This window comes from Sorex araneus, chromosome 2 (assembly GCF_027595985.1).
Source record: "Sorex araneus isolate mSorAra2 chromosome 2, mSorAra2.pri, whole genome shotgun sequence".
Classification (NCBI taxonomy): Eukaryota; Metazoa; Chordata; class Mammalia; order Eulipotyphla; family Soricidae; genus Sorex; species Sorex araneus.
The window spans coordinates 83867524-83890099 of NC_073303.1; the positions used below are offsets into that span (position 1 = coordinate 83867524).

The following is a 22576-nucleotide window of genomic DNA, read 5'->3' on the forward strand; positions in this document are numbered from 1 at the left end:
GATAAAATATTAAAGACAGAAAACATGTAGAAACAGTGGCAGTGCAATGATCTCCCTTTCCTCTTAGCAGATCCTTCCCTTTGAAGTATGAAATGCTTTAATGGACATCCAGTACGTTTCATGAGATGGCAGAGTTGGTATTTTTTCAGTGATGAAACCATTTGACGTGTGTTTAAGATAAACTTGCTCACTGTTCTTGGAAAAGCCTGGTCTAGTGACAGAATTCCAGTGTACCACGCGCCATGCAGAGGGTAAGTATTCTGCAAACAATGTTTAACACTGTGCTCTTAAAAATAATCTTTCTTAAGATTTTTCGGAAGAGATCCCTGATGTGAAGGGATATTGCTCCACAGTCGAGGTATGGTGAATGCATTTTGGGCAACCAGGTCAGCAGCCATGCCAGAAATCAGCATTGGGCAGGTCTCTTTGGGAGTAAGGAGTTGGTAGGCAGAAGTTTAAGATAAAGCCCTCCTTGTGAAGGTGAATTTAGAGTGATTCTAAGTCTACTAGTCTCTGAGGTGCACTTTGAAGTTATTCTTTTCTTGCATGTGATTCCCTTTATATATCATCAGGTGTTAATAAAATTTATTAGCTATAAAAAGCTTTTTTTTTCCTTTTTGGAAAATAAAATGAGAGCCTAAGTTCCTCCTGTGGGAAACGGTCATCTGGGATAAATTTCTGGATAAGAAATGTTTATAAGAAACTTAGTCCTTAGTTTAGAAGCCCAGAGTGGCTGTCCAGCGAGCTTGTGCAAGTAAATCATTTGAGTATCTAAGGAGCATTGACCCTCCGCAGGCGTGCTCAGAACTTCATGGGGAGGGAGATCTAGGTTTCTCTTAGACTATGTAGTCTGAGATTTGATGCTTGTCTGTGTATGAAAAAACAGGGTAACCTCTGGAAATCTGAAGAATGAAGGGACACCCAGGTTGCATGCCTTTTGCAAGTTTACTATAATCAATACAGAGTGCAACGGGGAGACACTCATTAAAACAGTCCTTGTCTTGTACTTCAATTTTCATTTTTATTCATAATTGAAAGAAAAGGCTGTTATACTTATATCCCATTGTAAATGTACCCAGAATCAAAGAGTTCATAGAGACATAAAAAATGTATGCATCTTCTATTAAATATCAAGTTCTGGTCAGTTTAGAATGTGAATATAATATACAGGTATTATATGCACAAAACATGTAGAAAGAAATCGTGAAAACAAGCCTTGTTACCAGTTGTGTAAGAAAAAAGACATTCATCCCCCCTCCCCCCCTCCCAGGCTACCAACATCATACAAGATCATTCCTTACTGGGACTTTACTTTTTAAATTAATTCACCTGGTTGCTTAAAATAGCCATAGAAAAGAAGTTAGTATACAGTGAAGTCACTACACAGTGTTAGGGGGCAGTAGAAATTCATATCAGTACAAAATATCACACAAGGTTTTTACATGAAGTTTCAATGTCTAGATTGTGACATAGCAGGCAAGCAATCTAAGAATTGTTAATATTGAAAGTGTTTATAAATTACTTTTGCTGCTAAAAATACTAAAGGTTAAAAACATTTAGAAATAGGAGAGGTGCGATGCTGTTGTCTTTTTTTTTGTCCTCTTACCAGCAGATCCTTGTCGCTGACATACAATGAAATACTTTGTGTACTTCCAATATTTTCCATAAGGTGGCAGAGTTGGCATTACAAAAGTAAAAGCAAACTTTTCATTCTGGTGGTCAGAGTCACAGACTTAGATTCGTTCTCACCATTTAAATACGATCATAGTTTCAACAAGAATAAATAAATAATAAAAATATTCAGTTTGATAGAAACAACAGGATCAAATCAAACGACGCTGATGCTGCATAATCTCTGCAACTATGTTTTTGTTCCTGAGGACTGCCTTTAGCATTGCTTTTATCCCCTTAGTGAGTTTCCTTACTTGTCTGTTCTGGGTTTTATTTCCGACTCATCAAACTTGGTGCTTGACACCACTCTCAGACAGATGACAACAACAAAGTGTTAGAAATGTTAGTGACACTTGAAGAAATAATGCCTGCAGATATCCCTGAAACAAAGTAGGAGCCACGATAACTCTTGATGGCTAGGAACTGTAGGTTTATTATCTTTCATGTGAAGTTAAGAGTTTCTTCTGACTGGCTTTGGTTTATCACAGTGACTACCTGTAGTGTAGTTTTGGCATCTGTCATTCAAGTTCTGAGCACTAGCTCTTTGCTTTGTCAATTTCCTTTTTCATCTAACATCACAGTAAATAAGATAGCACACATCTGCTCAGATGATGGGACCTCGAGAGACTTCAGGCTCATCGGAGAGCAGGTGTGTCCAGAAGTTGAACCCAAGAAAAGCAACTTGTTGACCCACATGGAACTAAGAATTTTTATTTTGGTGGGGGGTTGGTTTGGGTCATACAAGGAGGCTCTCAGGACTTATTCCTGGGCCTGTGCTCAGGGATCACTCCCGGGGGTGTGGGGAGAACCATACCCCTGCAGTGCTGGAGAACCAGTCTTGTCTGTGAGCAAGGCAAAGGCCTTAACATCTCTCCACTTCTCTATTAGAGTTTTTTTTTTGGTAAGGAATCTCAAGAAAAAGTGTACAGTTGCCCTTGGAACAATATAAACAAGGAGATTCTGACACTCCAGTAACTGAAAACCCTAATAGAACTTTTGACTCCCAAACTGTTCATCACTTACTAGTAATCAGTGGCCTTACTAGGAAGCATAGTCAATTTACAAGTATTTTGTCTCTTATAAATGTATATATAAATAATATATCACATAATAAAGAAAAACACAGGAAAGAAAATGTAGTTATGAAAATTATAGCACAGTAGCACCGTCGTCCCATTGTCCATCGATTTGCTCGAGAGGGCACCAGTAACGTCTCCATTGTGAGACTTATTTATTTTTATTTTTTATTTTTTTTGGTTTTTGGGTCACACCCGGCGATGCACAGGGGTTACTCCTGGCTCTTCACTCAGGAATTACCCCTGGTGGTGCTCAGGGGACCATGTGGGATGCTGGGATTAGAACCGGGGTCGGCCGCGTGCAAGGCAAACGCCCTACCTGCTGTGCTATGACTCCAGCCCCGAGACTTGTTTTTATAAGGGAAATAAAAATACATTTATAGTACTCTACTGCTTTTTTTTAAATTGAAGCCAGAGGTTTACCTTGCCTTTTTACAAGAAAATCTGCTAAGTGGACAACAGTTCCAACCATAGTCAAGGTTTCTCTGAATATGATTTGATTTATTTTTATCATTGTTTCAGCTTTTTATACAAAGGGAGAGTTAGACTGAGTTTGTTACATGTTCAGAGAGATAGAAAAGTTGTGAGTGTGCTCTCTTTCCTCCCAGGACTGCCCGAACTTAGAATCTGGAGAGTGAACCCCCCTGCAACTTCTGGCAGGACCTGGCTTACATGCAGTGCAGTAGGAGGCATTTATTTGCTCAAGAACATCTTCCTGTCTAGACTGTGAATTCATTATGGGAAAACCTCTATTATATTTTGCTTGATCCCTAGTCCCTGCACAGTTTCTCAAACATTGTAGGTGCTCAGCAGAGGTGATGTGAAAGAAGTATGCAGTTGCCACCAGTAGATACTGACACGTGATGTGGTTTGAAAGAGACTTAATACTGTCTCACCTATTAGCTGACTCACCAATGCTTGTAAGCTAATGAGTTGCAGAGAAGCTTCCAGACCAGTAGTATCTTCTGAGTATTTTCAGTTTTACATACCAGGAACTAATGAGCTTTATGCATGAAGGTGTTAGATGCAACATCTCATACTTTGATAGAAGCTGTTACAATTGAGAGTAAAGAGATTTCCCTGCATGCAGTGCTGACAGACCAAGAATGTCCCAGAAAACCAGCTTGTTCTGTGACTGTAGTCAGGATGGTATCTACTTCCCCTGCAAGGATCATGCTATGCTCATGTTCTCTGCATCCCCCCACCCCAACTTCTTTTTTTCTTTTGCAAAATAGCCCAGGACTTTTATATCATTGCAACTGAAAAAAAACAAACAAAAAACAGGATATTTTGACCATTGTGTGCCCAAAGAAATTTCATCAAAGTGGAAAATTCCAAAGATCTAGTACTAGGACCCATACTCTTCTTAAAAATCTATTTATTCACAGCAAGTGCTTGCAGCCATGTCTCCAGACTGTGAACTAAGCTTTTGCCCCACGCCGGCTAAGGGGGGAAATATCCTTCTTCCTTGGTTTTTCTTCCGTCTGGGAAGAAGTGGCGTGGCATCCACCGTATTATGGAACTTTTAAACAGGTATGAACTTGGTGGCTCGGGAAAAAATAAAGGTGTTTTGAACTTGAAACAGCGGGACGCTTGGGCAGTCTTGGGCTGGGGCCGGTACTGGCTCGCGCTCCGCCGAGATTCGACCCGGGTGGCCATGCCTTTGCACAGCCACTTTGCTGCTGAACGACCAGGATCCAGAGCCAGCTATATTACTTCGGGTCCCAGCGAGTGCTTGCAGCCATGTCTCCAGACTGTGAACTAAGCTTTTGCTCCATGCTGTCCCAGGAAGGGAAATGATGCAATTTCCAACTTAAATCTCCCTGGACTTAATTACTAAAATACAGAAATCATAAACCGCGTGGCTGCGGACTTTATATCTCTTCATTCTCATGAGTGGAAAACTAATTATCAAATGTTTCCTTGCCAATAGGGCAGTATTTTGGGGGTTAAACTCCAACAAGAATAGTGTGTTCTGTGTTGAAACTCCAACAACAAAAGTGAGCTTTATGTTGAAATATGGAATGTAATCAAGGTAAAAGAAAATGAAGTGAAATTTATCAGTTATGCAGGTGGGGGTGGGGGGTTGGAGGGTGGGGGGGTGGTAGGTATATTGGGTTGTTTTTTTTTTTTTGGTGGTGGAATATGGGCACTGGTGAAAGGACGGGTGTTTGAGCATTGTATAACTGAGATATAAGCCTGAGAACTTTGTAACTTTCCACATGGTGATTCAATAAAATAAATTAAAAAAAATCTATTTATTCAATCCTTCCCCCCAAATGACACCTCTAAATAACATGACTCTTATTTAGAACTTTAAGGGAGTATGTCTTTGCTATTAGTGATACTCCAACCTTTTAAATACCCAAGCATATTTATTTTAGCCATTTTGGATAGAGATGCGACTAAAATAAAACTGCATATCTAGTTATTTAAGAAATCTATTTTGACCACAAAGCCATTCTATAATGTTTTGCTGGTTATACAGCACTTAGCAATCCTGCTCTTAAAGGTTCTCATTTAAACTGTAGGCCCTGACAGTTCATAAGGTAACAACATTTTTTCAGCAGATGTCAATAGACTCTTTTATTTTTATTTATATCTATCTATCTATTTATTTATTTATTTATTTATTTATTTATTTTGCTTTTTGGGTCACACCTGGCAATGCACAAGGGTTACTCCTGGCTCTGCATTCAGGAATCACCCCTGGCAGTGCTCAATGGACCATATGGGATGCTGGGAATTGAACCCAGGTTGGCTGTGTGCAAGGCAAACGCCCTACCCACTGTGCTATCGCTCTAGCCCCTAGACTCTTTTATTTAAATAAAACAAATTAGTTAATATGATTTAAAGCATATAAAAGGAAAATTTCCTTTTGGGGCACTCTGGTTGTGTGCAGGGCTTACTCTTTGTTCTGTGCTCAGGGATCACTCTTAGTGGGACGAAGGGGTGGGCTGTATGGGGAGCTGGAGACCGAACCTGGGTCAATCTTGTGCAAGGTAAGTGCCTTACCTGCTGCCAGCCCCAGATAAAAGAAAATAAGAAAATAAGAGGTTTATATTTTGATTTTATAAGAAATGTTTCTGTTGGTAATCTAGATTCATCGTAATACCCATAAAATGCTATTTTGGGAAGCAATACAATGTTACCTACAGACTCCAATAAGTATATTCTGCCTTTAGTGTCTCCTTAGGACTGTACTATAAATTTTTTTGTTGTTGCAGGGGACACACCCAATTGTGTTTACAGCATACTTCAGACTCCACACTCAAAGGGCATTTCGGAAGTACTCTAGAGAACACATGGGGTGCAGGGACTGGCTTTGTGCAAAGCAAGTGCACTGCCTGCTGTACTAACTCTCCAGTGTACTATCTCTCCAGTGTACTATCTCTCCAGCTCCAAATACTATATATTTTGATGTTAGATTTCTACCTCTGTATTTTTAGGGTGTGTAAATTACTCTCAGTATTTCTGCTCATTTTATACCATACCTATTTCTCTAATTTTCTGCTTATCATGTGATTGAAATTTGTGGTTAAGATGACAAGAACTGTGTACAAACTTAGGTTACATAAGAGTTAAGTAGGAGTTTAAAATTCTTTCTATGGACAAAAATTCAGAATTTTCAAAGTATGAGTTATATTTACTGGAATAATCAGAATCTATTTCGTTTCTTTCTTTCTTTTATTTTAGAGGGCAGGGGGCACACTCAGCAATGCTCAGAGGGTACTCCTGGTGTTCTGTTCAGGGATCACTCTTGGTAGCACTCAGGGGACCATACAGGGAGCCAGGGATCATACTCAGGTCAGCCACATGCAAGGTAAATCCTAAATCTGTAAAAAATCACTCTGGCCCCTGTTCTTGGTTTTGACCCTGTTATGAATAGATGAGTTCGCTAAGCACCAGAGTTCTTGTCATAGATAGTGGAGAGTCTGAAAATTTTGAAAGGTAAGCACAATTGAAAAAAAGTATAAATTATTTTATTTTTACATGCAATCGCAGAAATTTCTTGGTGTATTCAGGTCATAAAACTTCACTCTTAGTGGGAATTGTCCCCTTTACATTTCTACCTTAGGATAAGAAACAACTTTGAGATATTTTGCTTTAGAAACTGATTTGAAAATTATTACTCTTCATTTCAGATCTTTCCTCGATGTCTAAAACATGTTTTGAAGTATTGATACTTAAATATCCTTTGAATGTCACAGAAGAAAATGGTAAAATTTGGATCTTTAAAAAATGAGAGTTTTGTTAAACTTATTATCAGATGCTAATAATGATTTGTACCATTAGTGTCTATCATAAGGTATTTCAGATTTGTTTGGAAATGTTAATGAAAACTACATTTTCTTTAAGAAGTTGCAATTATCATGGGGTATCATATTTATAGACATATCACAGCAGGAAGGGCATTTGCTTTGCATGCTGTCAATCCGGGTTCAATTCCTCCATCCCTCTCAGAGAGCCCAACAAGCTATCGAGAGTATCTCACCCATATGGCAAAGCCTGACAAGCTACCCATGGCATATTTGATATGCCCAAAACAGTAACAACAAGCCTCGCAATGGAGACGTTACTGGTGCCTGCTCGAGCAAATCAATGAGCAACGGGATGACAGTGACAGTGATACAGTGACAGAAAATTGTGAAGCTTGGCAAAATGAAACCATGAAGGTTTACTGGCCACGGACTCCTAGTACAAATAAGGGAAGAATAAAACAGAACCAAGAACTCTCCTTCTTAACCTTCAACTCAAACTTCCTGTTGACAGAGATTAATGGGGCCAGTGTCAACTCACACCCAGACACATAGAGCAAAGCTATTGCAAGCCTAGGAGCACAAAGAGAACTTTACAAAAAGTCCAATTGATTTCTATTTCTGGGTGAACTTTAAATGGTTGAGTTCTGTAATCAATGGTGTTTCTCTGTGATGTCAAAAAAATTCAATGATCAATCAACTGACGTTTAAAAAATACTCACCGTGCTTAAAAACTGGTCTACGGGGCTGGAGTGACACAACAGCAGGCAGGGGCTTAGTCTTGCATGAGTTTGACTCCGGTTTGAACCTGCACATCCCATATGGTCCCCCGAGCCAGCTGGGAGTAATTCCTGAGCACAGAGCCAGGAGTAACCTCTGAGCACTCCCTGGTGTAGTACCCCAAAACAACAACAACAACCTCAACAAAAAGTGGTTTAAAGTAATAAATAAAATAGAATCAATGAGATTTGCTTGCCTTATGGAAACAGGTTAACAGGCCACATGAACTGTCCCAAATACAACTACCTACAAGGATTTAACGAGTTATTTTGGTATGGATATCATATTTTGCTTTCAAAATGTCTTGCACAGGAAAATTTTAATTATTCAGAGTCGTGGCAAACATAAAAAAACACAAAAGAACCTATGCAAATTTTCATAGATATTGGTTGAATGTGATAATTTGTCATGATAAAATTCACGTATAGCACAGAGAAGTCTGCATAACACAATGAAAGTTATGATGAAGAAGCTGGGAAGCTAATTAACATCGATACACACAATATTATTATTACCTGACTGTAATAGGAATAATTGCAATAGCGAGGCTCTTGGTTTTACACATAACTATTTTGTAAAATTACATTTGGCTGCCATTTTAGATCTAAAATAAATTGAGGAAATTAGAAGAGGAAGAGAGTAGTTCCCTTTAAGAAAGAGGTTTAAAAGAAAGGAAACCATATAAGGAAGTTAAAAAGGACTTCAAGTAATTTTTTCCAAAATCACTTAAAAAAGAACCTGGTATTCAGCAGTTAGAACTAACCTATGTTGGCTGGAAAGAGTTGGAGTACAAACTTCCACACGGGAGGCCCAGGTTTGATCCTTGTGACACCCCCTGGTCCTCAAGCATTGCCAGAAGTGCCTTTCTAGCCCTGAGTCTGGAATAGCGACTAGAGCGGGTTGGATTCTTGCCTTGCCAATGGTTGACCTGGGTTCTATCTGCACAGAACCAGGAATAAACCTCAGTGCAGATGGGGGTGCTCCCCACCCCAAACAAAAACAAAAAACAAGCTAAATAGAAATAAGAATAAAATAAAATAAAATAAGGGTGGAGAGAGATAAAGTTGGTAAAGGCATTTGCCTTGCAAGTTGGCTAACCCTAGTTTATTCCTGGCACCTCATATAGTTGCCCACGTCCCCCCACCCCCGCCCCAGGAGTAATACCTGAGTACAGAGCCAGGAGTAAGCCCTGAGCACCTCTGGGTGTTCCTCTCCCTTCCCGCTACTCATCAAATGAAAACAAAGAAAATATCAAAAACTTAACAAGACATATAAGCAAATTATTTGCTTGGCAGGAAATCCAAGAAGGCTTGATTAGGATCAGTGGCTTTATGTTTAAGCCACAAGTCAGACAAAAAAGAACTTTCTTTTATCTTTAAGACCAGGCTCCCTTGTCATTTGTGAAACAAAGAATGATAATCTTTGGTCTAGGAATCCTTACCTGTTCTGAAAAGACAATACTAGCAAGATGGAAGGCCACAGGAAGCTATTTCCCAGTGGCAACCCAGGCAGAGGAAAGGGGGAGAGGGAGAAGAGTGGAGTCTTCTTCAGCTGTCCTGAGCTTGAATGATCTGGTCAGAAAAGCATCAGATTTTAGATAAGCTCAGGCTGGGACTCATGACAGCCGAGGACCAGTAAAGGTCGATTAAAGAAGGCTGGTCTGAAAGTCGGCATAGCAGACCTTGTAGGACACAACAAGTCACTGTAGTAACCAGGCTTAGTCCCATCAGGTAACTCTTGGGGGTCATTTTAAACTCTAATTAAAAAAAAATTATTGAATCACTGTGAGATAGTTACAAGCTTTCATGTTTGGGTTACAATCACACAATGGTCAAACACCCATCCCTCCACCAGTGCACATTCCCCACCACCAATATACCCAGTTTACCCCTTTTCCCACCTGCCCCCTGCCTCCATGTCAAGCAATTTCCCCCATACTCTCTCTCTACTTTTGGGCATTATGGTTTGCAATACAGATACTGAGAGGCCATCATCTTTGGTCCATTATCTACTTTCAGCACACATCTTCCATCCCAACCCATCCCTCCAACCATCAATTTCTCAGTGATCCCTTCTCTATTCCAGCTGCCTTCTCCCCTTGCTCATGAGGCAGGCTTCCAACTACGGAGCAATCTTCCTGGCCCTTATATCTACTGTCCTTGCATGTCAGTCTCATGCCATGTTATTTTATACTTCACAAATGTGAACTCTAAAATTTGATCTTGCGGAGAAATGCATATCTTTACCAAAAATCTCCCCCACCCCCCGACTTCTACACCCTTATCTTATTTAGGAACATGGGCCATATGCTACCTCTTCACCGTGTGATTCTTTAAAAGAAGGTTGTACTCTTACCTACTTTGAGTACTCAGTTCTTGTCTAGAGTTATCATTTCCAACTGTCTTTGTCATAGTGGTCCCGTCACTTTCCTAGCTGCCCTCCCACCACCACCACTTGTGGCAAGCTTCCAAATGTGGACCACTCCTTTGAGCCCTTGTTTCTACTAAATTCTACTCTCCTGGTGCATTAATCTCATACTATATATTTTTAATATCCCATAAATGAGTCTAGTAATTCTATATCTGACCCTCTCTCTCTAGAAAAACATCACAAACTTTCATCCTTCCTCTGGGAATACAGGATGAACTTTCAGTACTGTACTGCAAACCATAATGCCAAAGTAGCTAGGGTGGAGGAGGGGAGGGAAGAGAGAGAGAGAGAGAGAGAGAGAGAGAGAGAGAGAGAGAGAGAGAGAGAGAGAGAGAGAGAGAGAGAGAGAGAGAGAGAAAGAAAGTGTCTGCCATAGAGGCAGAATTGGAGGAGGGAGGTGGAGGGAAACTGGGGACACTGATGTGGGATACTGGGGATACTGTGAAGGAATGTGTGATGGAACAAACATTGTTTGACTGAAACTCAATCATGAACAACTTTGTAACTGTGTATCTTATGGTGATTAAATTAAAAAAAAGAGAGAGAGAAAATAAAAGAGTTAAATTAAGAGTCCAGAAGCTTCCCAGACTGGGAGTTAAGCATATATGATTAAGTAATCAAGTTTCTATTTAGCCAGGAGGGTGGGGGAGGATGTTCCAAGTATTGTCTCAGTCACCAGGGACTGCTGCCATATCTGCAAGCACAAGGCACTAAGATCCTATCACCAACAGTTTTTCAGTGGCCATAGTTACTTCAAGAAATATTATTTTAAAAATGTTACTTGGATCGTAAGGAAAGTCATGCTGGTGGTGGAACTGGTGCTGGACGTTGAATGCTCAAAACAACCGTATTATGAACAACTTTGTAAGCCACGGTGTTTAAATAAAGTTTTTTTTTAAAAAGATAAGAAATGATATTTGGAAGATCTTTGTATCTCAACTTGTTTTCCCAGAATTCTCTCAACACACACACACACACACACACACACACACACAAGCACACACACAAACACAGATCCTAGGATAAATTTATAATAAAACCTACAAAAATTTTGTTATACTTTTTCCTTCTCTTCAATTGATCTTTCTCTAGAGAAACAAACTATCAAAAATCTTAATATACTAAGAAATAAAGATGAAGGGAAACATAGAGGCAGCATTCATTAAGAGAAAATAATAGAAAAGGATCATATGCATTTTATTTATATATCCTGTCCCACCTTCCTAAGCATCAATGTCTGTTGCATGTTTATTGAGTTTAATAAAAAGAAAATAATGATGTTGCTAAGAAAGAAGGTGCTGACAAAATAAAATAGTTGAAGAGTTATGTTTTCATAAAGTATAGAGAATTAATTTATTTTTGTAGCAGAATAGTGAGAATCAAGTAATATATTGGCTCTTGAAATTTAAATTAAATTTCTAGGAAATTTACAATATATTCTGCAGAACTATGGAAAACAGGAGAACTTAGCATCATGGATTAATTATTTTTTTCTAAGAAGAAAGGCAAAAAGATGAGGTAGAATTCTGATCCAGAAAGTGGATGATTAATTCCTCACTCACAGTACTTAAAAGTATGCTCACTGGAAAGTATGCTTATTTTCTAGAAAGCATTGCCATGGAATTAATAAAAGTAAATAAAAATATTATCCTAACAAATCATGTTGGATAATTTGAACTATGTGACAGAGACTGGTACTAATTCTTCAGTATACATCTATGTTTTTCCTTTTTCTTTCTTTTTAAAAATTTTATTTTATTTATTTGGGAGTTTATACCTGGTGGTCCTCAGCCTTCACTCCAGGATCTGCACTCAGGGGTCACTTCTGGTGGGCTCTAGGGAGCATAAGCCTGAGATGGCAGCATCCTGCCCACTTTCCTACCACTCTGGTCCCCTCCCTATCTTTTTTGTTTTGGGGCCACACCTGGTGATGCTCGGGGGTTACTCCTGGCTCTGAGCTCAGGGTTCATGCCTGGCTGGACTGGGGGTACAATATGGTATTCTGGGGATAGAACCTGGGTTAACTGCATGCAGGCAAGTGCCTTACCCACGGTACTATTGTTCTGGCCCCACATCAATTTCTTCTTATAAGCTTTAGATGGCTAGGAAGAATAAAGATCACAAGTTTTGGTTTTACATGCAGCTGAATTTGGGATGGAGCAAGTGTTTTCCCAATTGGATACAAGGCGATATTATGTGTGCAACTTAACTGAAGGAAGCACTCTTTAATATCCCATTTTTTCCTTCTAATTGTTGGAGTACAAAAACATTGATTGCAACATTAGCTTTCATCTTGAATTAAGATATAAGATAGATAATGCTGTACTAAATGACCAAAAATGAAGAAACCTGCTCTCTTTCTCTAGAGAACTAAGTCCACCTCTTGTCTGTCTCCAAAAGTTTGGAATATAAGTTATATAAACCTTTATTTCAGTTAAACTACTGTCATTTTTCCTTTTGGAAAACCTGAATTTAGGTAAATCGAATCCTAATATAAAATTACAAAGTTGTTCTTTAAAGCGAGTTTTATGACTAGAAAGTATAATTTCAGTAGAATAACTGGATAGATTATTTATTTCTTTAAACTATTTTGGAAATTAAACCATGGACAAGAAAAAAAAGATAAACTTGCCCTTCATTGAAATAGTTCAATGTTTTCAATCACTCAAGGAGAAAAGAACAATAACTCTGAGTTAAGGATGGACATTTTCCAAATTCAAATTAGGCAAACCTCCAACTCTAGCTTATTTCCTTCCTCCCATACGTCTTCATTTTGTCCTTTCCCCCTTATTTTCTTCTTTTCTTTCTTCCTATCTTCTCTCTTTGTTTTATATATACATGTGTATGTATGTATGTATGTATGTATGTATATATATACATTTTGGCAATTAAATTAAAAACAAATCATATTTTGGATTTATTGAATATTAAATTTTGGTTTTTGACCATAGCCTGTGTTTTCAGGGCTTCCACCTGACTCTCTGCTCAGGGATTGCTCCTGGTGGGCCTTGGCAAACCAGAATAGTCCATGGGTTCAAGCCGGGTTGGCTGAGTGCATGGCAAGGCCCTATCTGCAGTATTGTTTCTCTGACTCCCAATGCTTAGTTTAAAACATATTTAGCATTTAAGATGATTCTTGTCCTTTATATGATTGCAAGGCCTAGGGGAATAAATTTTTTATCTGATAACTTTTTTCCTTTTGAAAAATCAATATTTAAAAAGCCTTACTGAAGGTCCAGAAATGGCATTTTTCTAGTGCTCTGCAAAGAAACTAGCTCTTACAGGACAAAAAGAGAGACCCTACCCATAAAGTATGATTTATTTTTGAAATTTATCTTTTAGAATTCTGAATTAGAACATATCCTATTGTTTTAAATGTATCTATCCCTTTTCTGCATTATACACTATGTAGTTATATGAGCGTACTCTCCTCTACTTGTTTGTTTGCAGACTAAAAGAAAGTAAGAAAGAATTCAGTATTTTTGTAGGACAAGATGTCACATTACTGTCTACACAAGAGAACTAACAGTTTCTCAGATGTGAGGAGTTTTCCTTTCAGGGACACATATCTTCACCTTATGACTGCTGAGATATAGGGGATGTAGTAGCTTAGAGATTTTCTCTGATGTAAACCACTCCAAGACAGAGTCTTGGGAATTCTCTAATGCCTCTCACTTAAATTCTTCTGGCCTTGACACATGTCTGGAATTTGGAATAAGTATATGGTAAATTAAAATCCACCCCTTATTCCTGGTGTACCACATAACGAGAGCAGATGATGCTCATATTACTTAAACAAGATAGATGGTCTGAGTTAGGGCAGGCCTGGTGAAGGATTACAAGACACAGTGTCAAGGTAGCTCAAAAGACAGGAAAAAGAAATGTTGACTTACTTTTCCCTTCTATTTTCCAGTCAGCACTATCTGTTAATAAGCCCCTAGTAGGAAGATGTCTTCTATTCAGTTCAATCACTTTTGAGGAAACAGTTGAACCTGCAGTATTACCATACTAATATGGTGAGATTCTGGCAAGAGAGTTTAACTATGAGACATCCTTTCCTTACTTAAACCAGACTTGAATATGAAATATGAATATGAAATGAATATGAAAAAGACAAGATTTGTCTTGTCTTTGTTGATATTCCTACCACACAGGACAGAATAGATTCTTACATACACAGTAGGGAAAAGTTGCAGGCACTAGAAATTCTCACTTCGTAGGAGCAGTCACATGACTGTATAGAATTAGCCAGATCAGGGGTACCTGTTGGGTGTATTACACATCACTGCATTTCTTTTCTTCCCTTTCTTGTAAGTACATAGAACTTCTAAAGAGAAGCCGTGAAAGAAAGCATCAGGGGAAGCAAAAAGGGAAGAAGAAAAGGTAAGATATCCATCAAAGTTTTACCTGATAAGTGGCAAATCTTCCAGAATTTCAGAATTATTTGAGGGAGAGGGGATTAAAATAGTTATGATGTAATTATTTAAATAAAAAAGATTAAAAACTAATGCAAACATATGGTATTTGTGCATATTGAATATTCTTAGAAAATCGCACATGTAATTTTTTTCATTCCAAAAAAAATTATCTTTAGAATAGCTATAGGATTCTGCAGTGCATCTTCAATGCACAAATTAATCTAGTGATAAAATAACTACAAAGTTTACCATGGTACTAATTTTGGAGTGCTATTTTTTCTACATAAATGCTAACAATAAATATAAGCATAATTATTAATATAAAATTGTTATGGAATAAACATGTGACAATTTAAATGCTCAAATGTTATTTTTATACTTCTGTCTTACTGATTTTCTTCCTTTTTAAAAATATTCTGTTGGGACCCTCTGCACCTAAAGACTTTGACCCTCTGCGCCTAAAGACTTTGACTCCAGAGATGTAACACATACGGGCATCCAGCGCAGCATCCGATAGTGATGCATTGGGACTGCGAACTGGGCTACAACTCTGTGCTGCCGGGGGTGGATTTTTTTCCTCCCCACCCTGCCTTCCTGCACGGAAAGCGGCGGCCTGGCGGCACCCACGTGGCAGGCGCCATCTTCTGTGACTCCAAACCCACAGGTATTCGGTTTTTACTTTTGGGGCTCCCAGGAACTCATGGGAAGGGGGCGTAACCGGCATGCCCTCGGCCCAGATAAATCCGGAGCCGCTGAGCGCGAATCGGACCCTCTGCGCCTAAAGACTTTGAATTCAGAGACTTCTTACAGCAATGCACTGGGACTGTGAGCTGGGCTATGTAATTTCTGGCAGAATTTTCCCTGGACTTTATACAGAAATCCAAAACCGCGCGAACGCGGGACTTAACATTTATAATTGTCAGCAATGTGAAACGGTTCCTTTTGAACAGGTCTGACTTGGGGGGGAAACTCCAAATAACAGTAAGTTTTTGTTGAAATATTGAAGGTTTTTAATGTAGCAGCCACCTCTGGACTGTGAACTAAGTAAAAGCCCCACGCTGGCCGATGTGGCGTGGCGTACACCATACTATGAGGCGTGGGACGGAGGATGAGGGGGAAAAAGAAAAAAAAAAGGGAAAAGGAAAAAGGAAAAAAAATAGAGAGAGAGAGAGTTATGTACTTGTAGCAGTGGGGCTACATATCTCTTCATTTCCAGCAATGAAAAACTAATTATCAAATGTAGTAGGTCTGTCTCTCTTGGTTGGAAACTCCAACAACTATAGTGAGTTTTGTGTTGAATTATGGAATGTAATCAAGGTAAAGAAAAAATGAAGTGAAATTCATTAGTTATACAGTAGGGGGTAGGGGGTGGGGGCGGGGGGTATACTGGGGTTTCTGGTGGTGGAATATGGGCACTGGTGAAGGGATGGGTGTTTGAATATTGTATAACTGACATATAAACCTGAGAACTTTGTAACTTTCCACATGGTGATTTAATAAAAAGTTAAAAAAAAAAGAAGAAAATGTCTCTAGCTTAAGCCTGAAAGCTTTGTAACTTTCCACATGGTGATTCAATAAAATAAATAAATAAAAAATAAATAAAAAATATTCTGTTATCTTTCTCCAGAACATGCATTAGTCTTGGAATTTGAATATGAAGTCCATAAGATATTTTTATATTTCAAATGAAATTTGTATTCTATACTTTTTTAATTGCTTTAACATGGGCAGTTATTTTCAAGCCACTTTTTAGAAAATTTGGACAATTTTTTGTGTTTTTGTTGGGCTTTTCTTAGCATTTGGTGCAAGAGTAGCAAGAGCCTTAGGGTCCAACTTGCTCTGACATTTCAATAACTGACTATTTCAATTGTGGAATACTTCAAGATTTAAAGAATAGTTCCCAACTTTTCATCTAATTCTCACCTTATTGGTGGGAGAGAGGAATTGTGGTATTATCATGCCAAAAAGAAAATCTCTTCCTGGTTATACAAAGTAAGCAAAACTCATTTTCATGTGTAACAACAGTACTGAAATATACCAACAGAGAAGCAAAGCTATTGTGTTTTCGAGACAGTACACTTTTCCATGGTTACATGTGTTGATTTTTTTTACTACTAGAATGATTTGGGAAATGAAAAGTTGATGTAGAAAAATCTAAACATTTTCTTTAGAAGTACTTACAGAAAGTTCCACACCACTTTTATGACTCTTTTTAATATCTTCAAAACATTTTTGATTGTAGACTTCTGACTGTGATTATCTCTCAAGTCCACAAGTTTGAGTTTTATGCAAATATCAAGACTGGGATAAAGACTGGAAAATATAAACTTTATGGGGCTATAGTGCTAGTACAATGGGTAGGGCATTTGCTTTGCATATAATGAACTTGGATTTGATCCCTGGCATCCTGTATGAACCCCTGAGCCTACCAGGTATAATTTATTAGTTCAGGACTAGAAATAAATCCTGAGCATCAGCAGGTATATCCCCACCCCTCAAAAAAGAAGAAAGAAAGAAATAAAGAAAGAAAGGAAGAAAGAAAGGAATAATGGAAGAAAGGAAAATATAAACCTTAGACACACCATAGTCCCATCTGTGGGGTAAGGTACTCTAAGAATTATTTCACTCTCTATGTACGCATGAAATATATATTTTAAAACACAGGAAGAATAAGACATCTTGTTTCAGTTGGAAATTCAGGCAACCATATTAACCTGGGTTTTAGAAAATCAAGAGCAAAGGGAGACCCCATGTTTTTATTGTGTGGAATTAAAAAAAGTGTTCTACAATTAGTCTGAAAGCCGATCTGTTCTTTGTACCCATTTATCAGTTATCATAGTATCTAATTCCATGTCTAGTAACATTGGTAATATCTGCAAGTTCAAACTCTGTCAGGCCTAGAACAGTTGCACCAGTGACCTATTCTTACTTCATATCTCAGTCATACACACCAATATTTCTCTTAGAATTAACTGTAGGTTTTCACAGGATTTTTCATTTTTGCATGCCTAACATTAATCTCATAAAATTAAAAAGAATTTACAAATATTCATATAAGAACACAATGTCTTAAAAATACCCAGCCAAACACTTACAACTCATCTAGTGAATAATGATAACGATACATAGGCTGTGACTTTGAAGAGTTCCATTATTCATGGGAAATCAGGGAGGTATAGTTCATTCTCTCTGGAAGAGTTGAGATGTGATACCTGGTTGATGCAAAGAGGGTCTGTTGATGATGCCTTGCTTCTATATCAAGATCAGCAGCAGTATTTTAGATCATTATTTACTTCGACCTAAAACAGAAAATAGAAATTGCTTGAAGGGATTTGGACACTGAAAACTAAATATCCACTTTTCAAAATTCAAAAAGTTTCTATACTATTTATACATATGGCTATAGCAATAAGAAAGCTTAAAACCTGTGTTTCCTGCTTTCCAGGCATAGTATTCAGGTAAAAACTGAGTATAGAATTAGTTTCCTGGGAGAGAAGTGCCTATTACATAACCATTGAGGAGGGATGTAATGATTGGTTAGCTTGGCGATCTCAGGGTAAAGATGATAGGATAGTATTTTATCTCCAAACTACTCTATACATCCCTAGCATCATCTTCCTACAGTGTTGTTTGTTAGCAGCACAAGAATTGTCCTGTTTGGCTTTCATACAACCTAGCATTTGACCTGTGCTCTTTATATACAATCTATCCTGTGATGGTCAATTTTATGTGTCAACTTTACTAGGCTATAATACCCATATATTTGGTCAAAAACTAGTCTAAATGTGTAGTATAGGGACACATTAAAAACAATCACCTCTTTCATATGTTAGTATTTGAAGGAGCATGGTAAGGAAATAATAAATGGTCTGAAGCAACAGAATCTTGAACTGGTCTACAGAACTGAGCTTATTCTGGGGAAGACGGCAGCCGGAGAGCATCAGGAGGAGGTCCTGAGACAATATGGAAGGTAATGGACACTCTGATAGAGGGTGAGGTGTTGCATACACGAAATCCTAACTTCAAAAGTATTAAAAATCAGTGTGACTAAAATAAAAATGTAAAACTTAGTCCAAATGTCACTTAAGGTGATACTTTCATATGAGATGAACATTTAAATAACTATCTTTGAGTAAAGCAAATTTCCTTCCTAATGTGGCCAGGACTTATTACATCTGTTGAAGACCTTATGAGGAGATTGTTCCCTCAGGTTATTCTGCCTCCAGACTGCCTTTGGACTCAGGCCTGCATCACCCCTTCTTCTCTGGGTTGCTCTCTGAGTCCAGTGCTCCTTGAACATTCAGGACTTGACAGCTCCCATAATACATAAACCAATTTCTTATCATCTTTCTTCCTTAATGGACATTTTCTGCAATTCCTGATTTTATACCAGGAAGGAAGATTTTGGAAGATGAGGGTTCTGGCATATGCATCTTACAGTACCGACCTCCATGCAGTGTTTGTCACATAACTGGCACTTAATATATATACATTTAAAAAAAAAATTTTTGGGCCACCCCCAGTAGTATTTAGGAGTTACTCCTGACTCAGGGACCACTCTTGGTGGTGTTCAGGAGCTATCGTGCTGGGAACTTGGCCCGGGTTGGCCTTTTGCAAGACTAGCGTCTTACTAGCTTGCTGAATACTTTTGCTCTCACCGTGTCTCTTAAATGAAAAAATATTAGTTGATCCAAACCTCATTCATGTTTGTGGTTTAATTGAAAATTTTCCTCCTCTGTGAAGACGCCTACCTCAGTCATAGTGCTTTCTCATCCCGATAATAGCAACTCTTAGACCATCAGTTATACCGCATGTGGAGGCAATTCTACTTCATAATTAACTATGCTCTGATTGTTGCACACCGGTAAATTTTCTCCCTCCAACTAAATGGTAAGGAGCACACCAGTAGAGATGATGTTTTATAGTAATTTTATATCTCCATTCAATTAACTCAGTGAAATGACTCTTAATATGACTGGGAATGGACTTTTCAGTCATAATTTGAATGAGGTAAAGAAAATTTCCAACTTTCCACTTTGTACTTTTGGAGTCATTCTCTCCCTGTATATTGTTCCCTCCTTCCTGCACATTTCAGAGAGAGAGCCTTTCTGTTCTCTTTCACTCTTCCTGTAACATTTATCTACTTTTCCATTTCTCTGCATTTTGAAAAACACAGACCAGACCCATTTTCTATCACTTTCATTCCACCACATTTTTAATAGGAATTTAAGTGAAAAAATAAAGATGTGAGATTGGAATAGTGTACTTTTTTAATAATTTTATGCAATCTTTTAGTTATAGCAGAATTTCAAGATCTTGAAGCTTCTTTAGCTACCCAACTAGTGAATTCCTTTTAAAATGGGAATAAGGCAAGGAGAAAAACTGTGGTTCACTGTAGGGGGTTGGGCATAACTTTTAGCTACCCACTACATTTATCTTCAATGTTAGCTGTGTTTATGGCCAGCATTTTCTGTTTGGGAGACAACAAAAAAATTTGATAGGTAAAGGAGTAATGTCTACGATGTCAGACAGGAATTCTAAAAGCATTAGGAAATATGTCTCTGGGAGCGTTCAATGCCTATTGCCAACGTTTCTTGGGTTTTATTAAGAGGCTAGCTTTAAAATAATTAAATGCATATACAGAAGTACAGAAGGTGGTATTATAAATGACTTTGTACTCACCATCCAGCTTCAATTAAAATAAAACTATTAATCAACTTTTATTTATGAACCAAAACTTTATGGCTAGATTATTTAAAAGCAAGTCCTAGACATTATGTCATGTTAATCAACTGAGTATCTTTATTCCATGTCTAACTCAGTAACATTTAATTCCTTCTGATGCCAGGGATTGAACCCAGGACCTCACCTGTGAAGCATAAATTCTATCACTTCCCTGCCCTATCCCTAGTTCTGAATGCTGGAATATTTCCTAATTGGTTTTCACAATTTGACAAGAGATGGGTGCTCCTGTCATCTAGTGGGCAGAGGCCAAAGATGAGACTAAATATCCTCAATACTCACGAATAAGAAATCTGATCTGGGGGGCCAGAGCAATAGCACAGCAGGTAGGGCGTTTGCCTTGCATGCAGCCAGCCCGGGTTCAATCCCATACTGTCATATTGTCATCCCATATTGGCATCCCATATTGTCCTCCTAGCACTGCCAGCAGTAATTCCTGAGTGCAAAGGCAGGAGTAACCCCTGAGCATCGCTGGGTGTGAGCCAAAAGCAATAAATAAATAAATAATTAAAAAAAAAAAGAAATCTGATCTGGATGAAATGGTGCTGAAGACAAGAATCCTTGCTCAAGTGATAAGAATTTATTTTTAAACAAAGAAAAGCTATCATGATTATATTTATCTAAATGCACAATTTATAAAAGCCTCCTAGGCATTCTATATTCACGTTTTACCAATTGTATGAAAAATTCTCATTACAGTTGGTTTATTATATTCAGAATCCAAATATTTTATACACAGTTATTTGACTACCATGTCTTTTAAATTTTGTAATAAGCAATGGTTCCTTTATTAAAAAAAGTTTCTCCAAAACTAATTCCTGCATTCTGTCTGTCTTTTTTCCTGTGGTAAGATGTAATTTATTCTGTTCATTTTGTATTTTCTCCACTTTCAGTCCAAGATCAAGCTTAACTTTGTAGCAAGATACTTCATAGGTGGTGCTGTGTCCTCATATCCCATCCAGAGACACATCATGTCGACTTGTCACTCTTCAGTGAGGCTCTGATTGATCAATGAGGCTGGGTAGAACACTTTGAGTTTGAGGATCCTTAAGATCATATCTTTTAAAAAGTGACTGATGTCTGTAGTTATGTTAGTAGTTACCTGAGGGTAGCTACCCTTAAGGCAGAATGAAATCAAATAATAAGATAATGATGTTATTTCAAAGTGTGTCTCTTGATACACCTGTCACAGTCTCTTTTTCTATTGCTTTTCTAAGTCTCTCTGCATCCCTTATGGATGTGTGTATGTGTGTGTGCATTGCATGGATATGTGGGTGTGTTCTTTCACCTGTGTATTATATGTTCTTTCTGATGCATTGTTTGTCCCTATAATCTGTCATAACATAGAATAAATATTTTATATTAAAATAACATAAAATGTATTAATTATAATATTAATTTTATGTGAATTGTCTTTAGTTTTAAAATCAGGACATACTTTCCTTTGAAAATAGAGATAGTTGAATGGGCACAGGTGGAGGGATGGGTACTCTAGCATTGTATGGCTGAAACACAAGAAGGAAAAGTTGTACCTCACGGTGATTCACAAATAAAAAATTTTTTTAAAAAAAGAAGTGTATAAGGAAAAAAAAGAAAAAAGAGTTAAAGTTTGTTTAGGCTGGAGCGATAGCACAGCGGGTAGGGCATTTGCCTTGCACTCGGCCAACCCAGGTTCGATTTCCAGCATCCCATATGGTCCCGTGAGCACCGCCAGGAGTAATTCCTGAGTGCAGAGCCAGGAATAACCCCTGTGCATTGCCAGGTGTGACCCAAGAAGAAAAAAAAAGTTTGTTTTGCTGCTTAATTTTGGAATGGGATAGGTGTTCCATCTTCAAACCAATCATATAAATCTATATTCTCCCTGTTGCTCTGAATTTCAAGAATTAAGAACAGCCCTGGACTTCTGGGCAAGAGAGGAAATGACAACTAACCTGAAAAGTACCTTCTAGACACAGACTATGTAAGTTTATAAAATCTTCAGTTTTTCATGAGGCAACATAAGAAACAGGTCAGAATAGTAAAGGGAAAGAATTGCACGATGAGGAGAGAACAATGAGCCTCGAATTCTTTTATCTCCGCTAAGAAAGGCAGGCATGCTGGCAAGCCTGTCCCTCCTTTGGGATAACTAAGAAGCATTAGAGTTGTAGGGCACTGCACTCTGGAGAGGGCTGGAAGTTAATGCTTCTGTAAGTGCCTACCA

General features: G+C 38.1%; 1 protein-coding gene across 2 annotated transcripts in view; it reads right to left on the bottom strand.

Moving 5' to 3' along the window:
* Positions 1 to 17363: 17363 nt before the first annotated feature.
* Positions 17364 to 22576, bottom strand: part of NKAIN3 (sodium/potassium transporting ATPase interacting 3) — a 561579-nt gene continuing 556366 nt past the window's right edge. For both annotated transcript variants that reach the window (XM_055127538.1, XM_055127539.1), the window contains one exon: positions 17364 to 17933. In XM_055127538.1, coding sequence (XP_054983513.1) covers positions 17924 to 17933 — 10 coding nt within the window. In that variant the 3' untranslated portion in view covers positions 17364 to 17923. The remainder of the gene's footprint in view (positions 17934 to 22576) is intronic.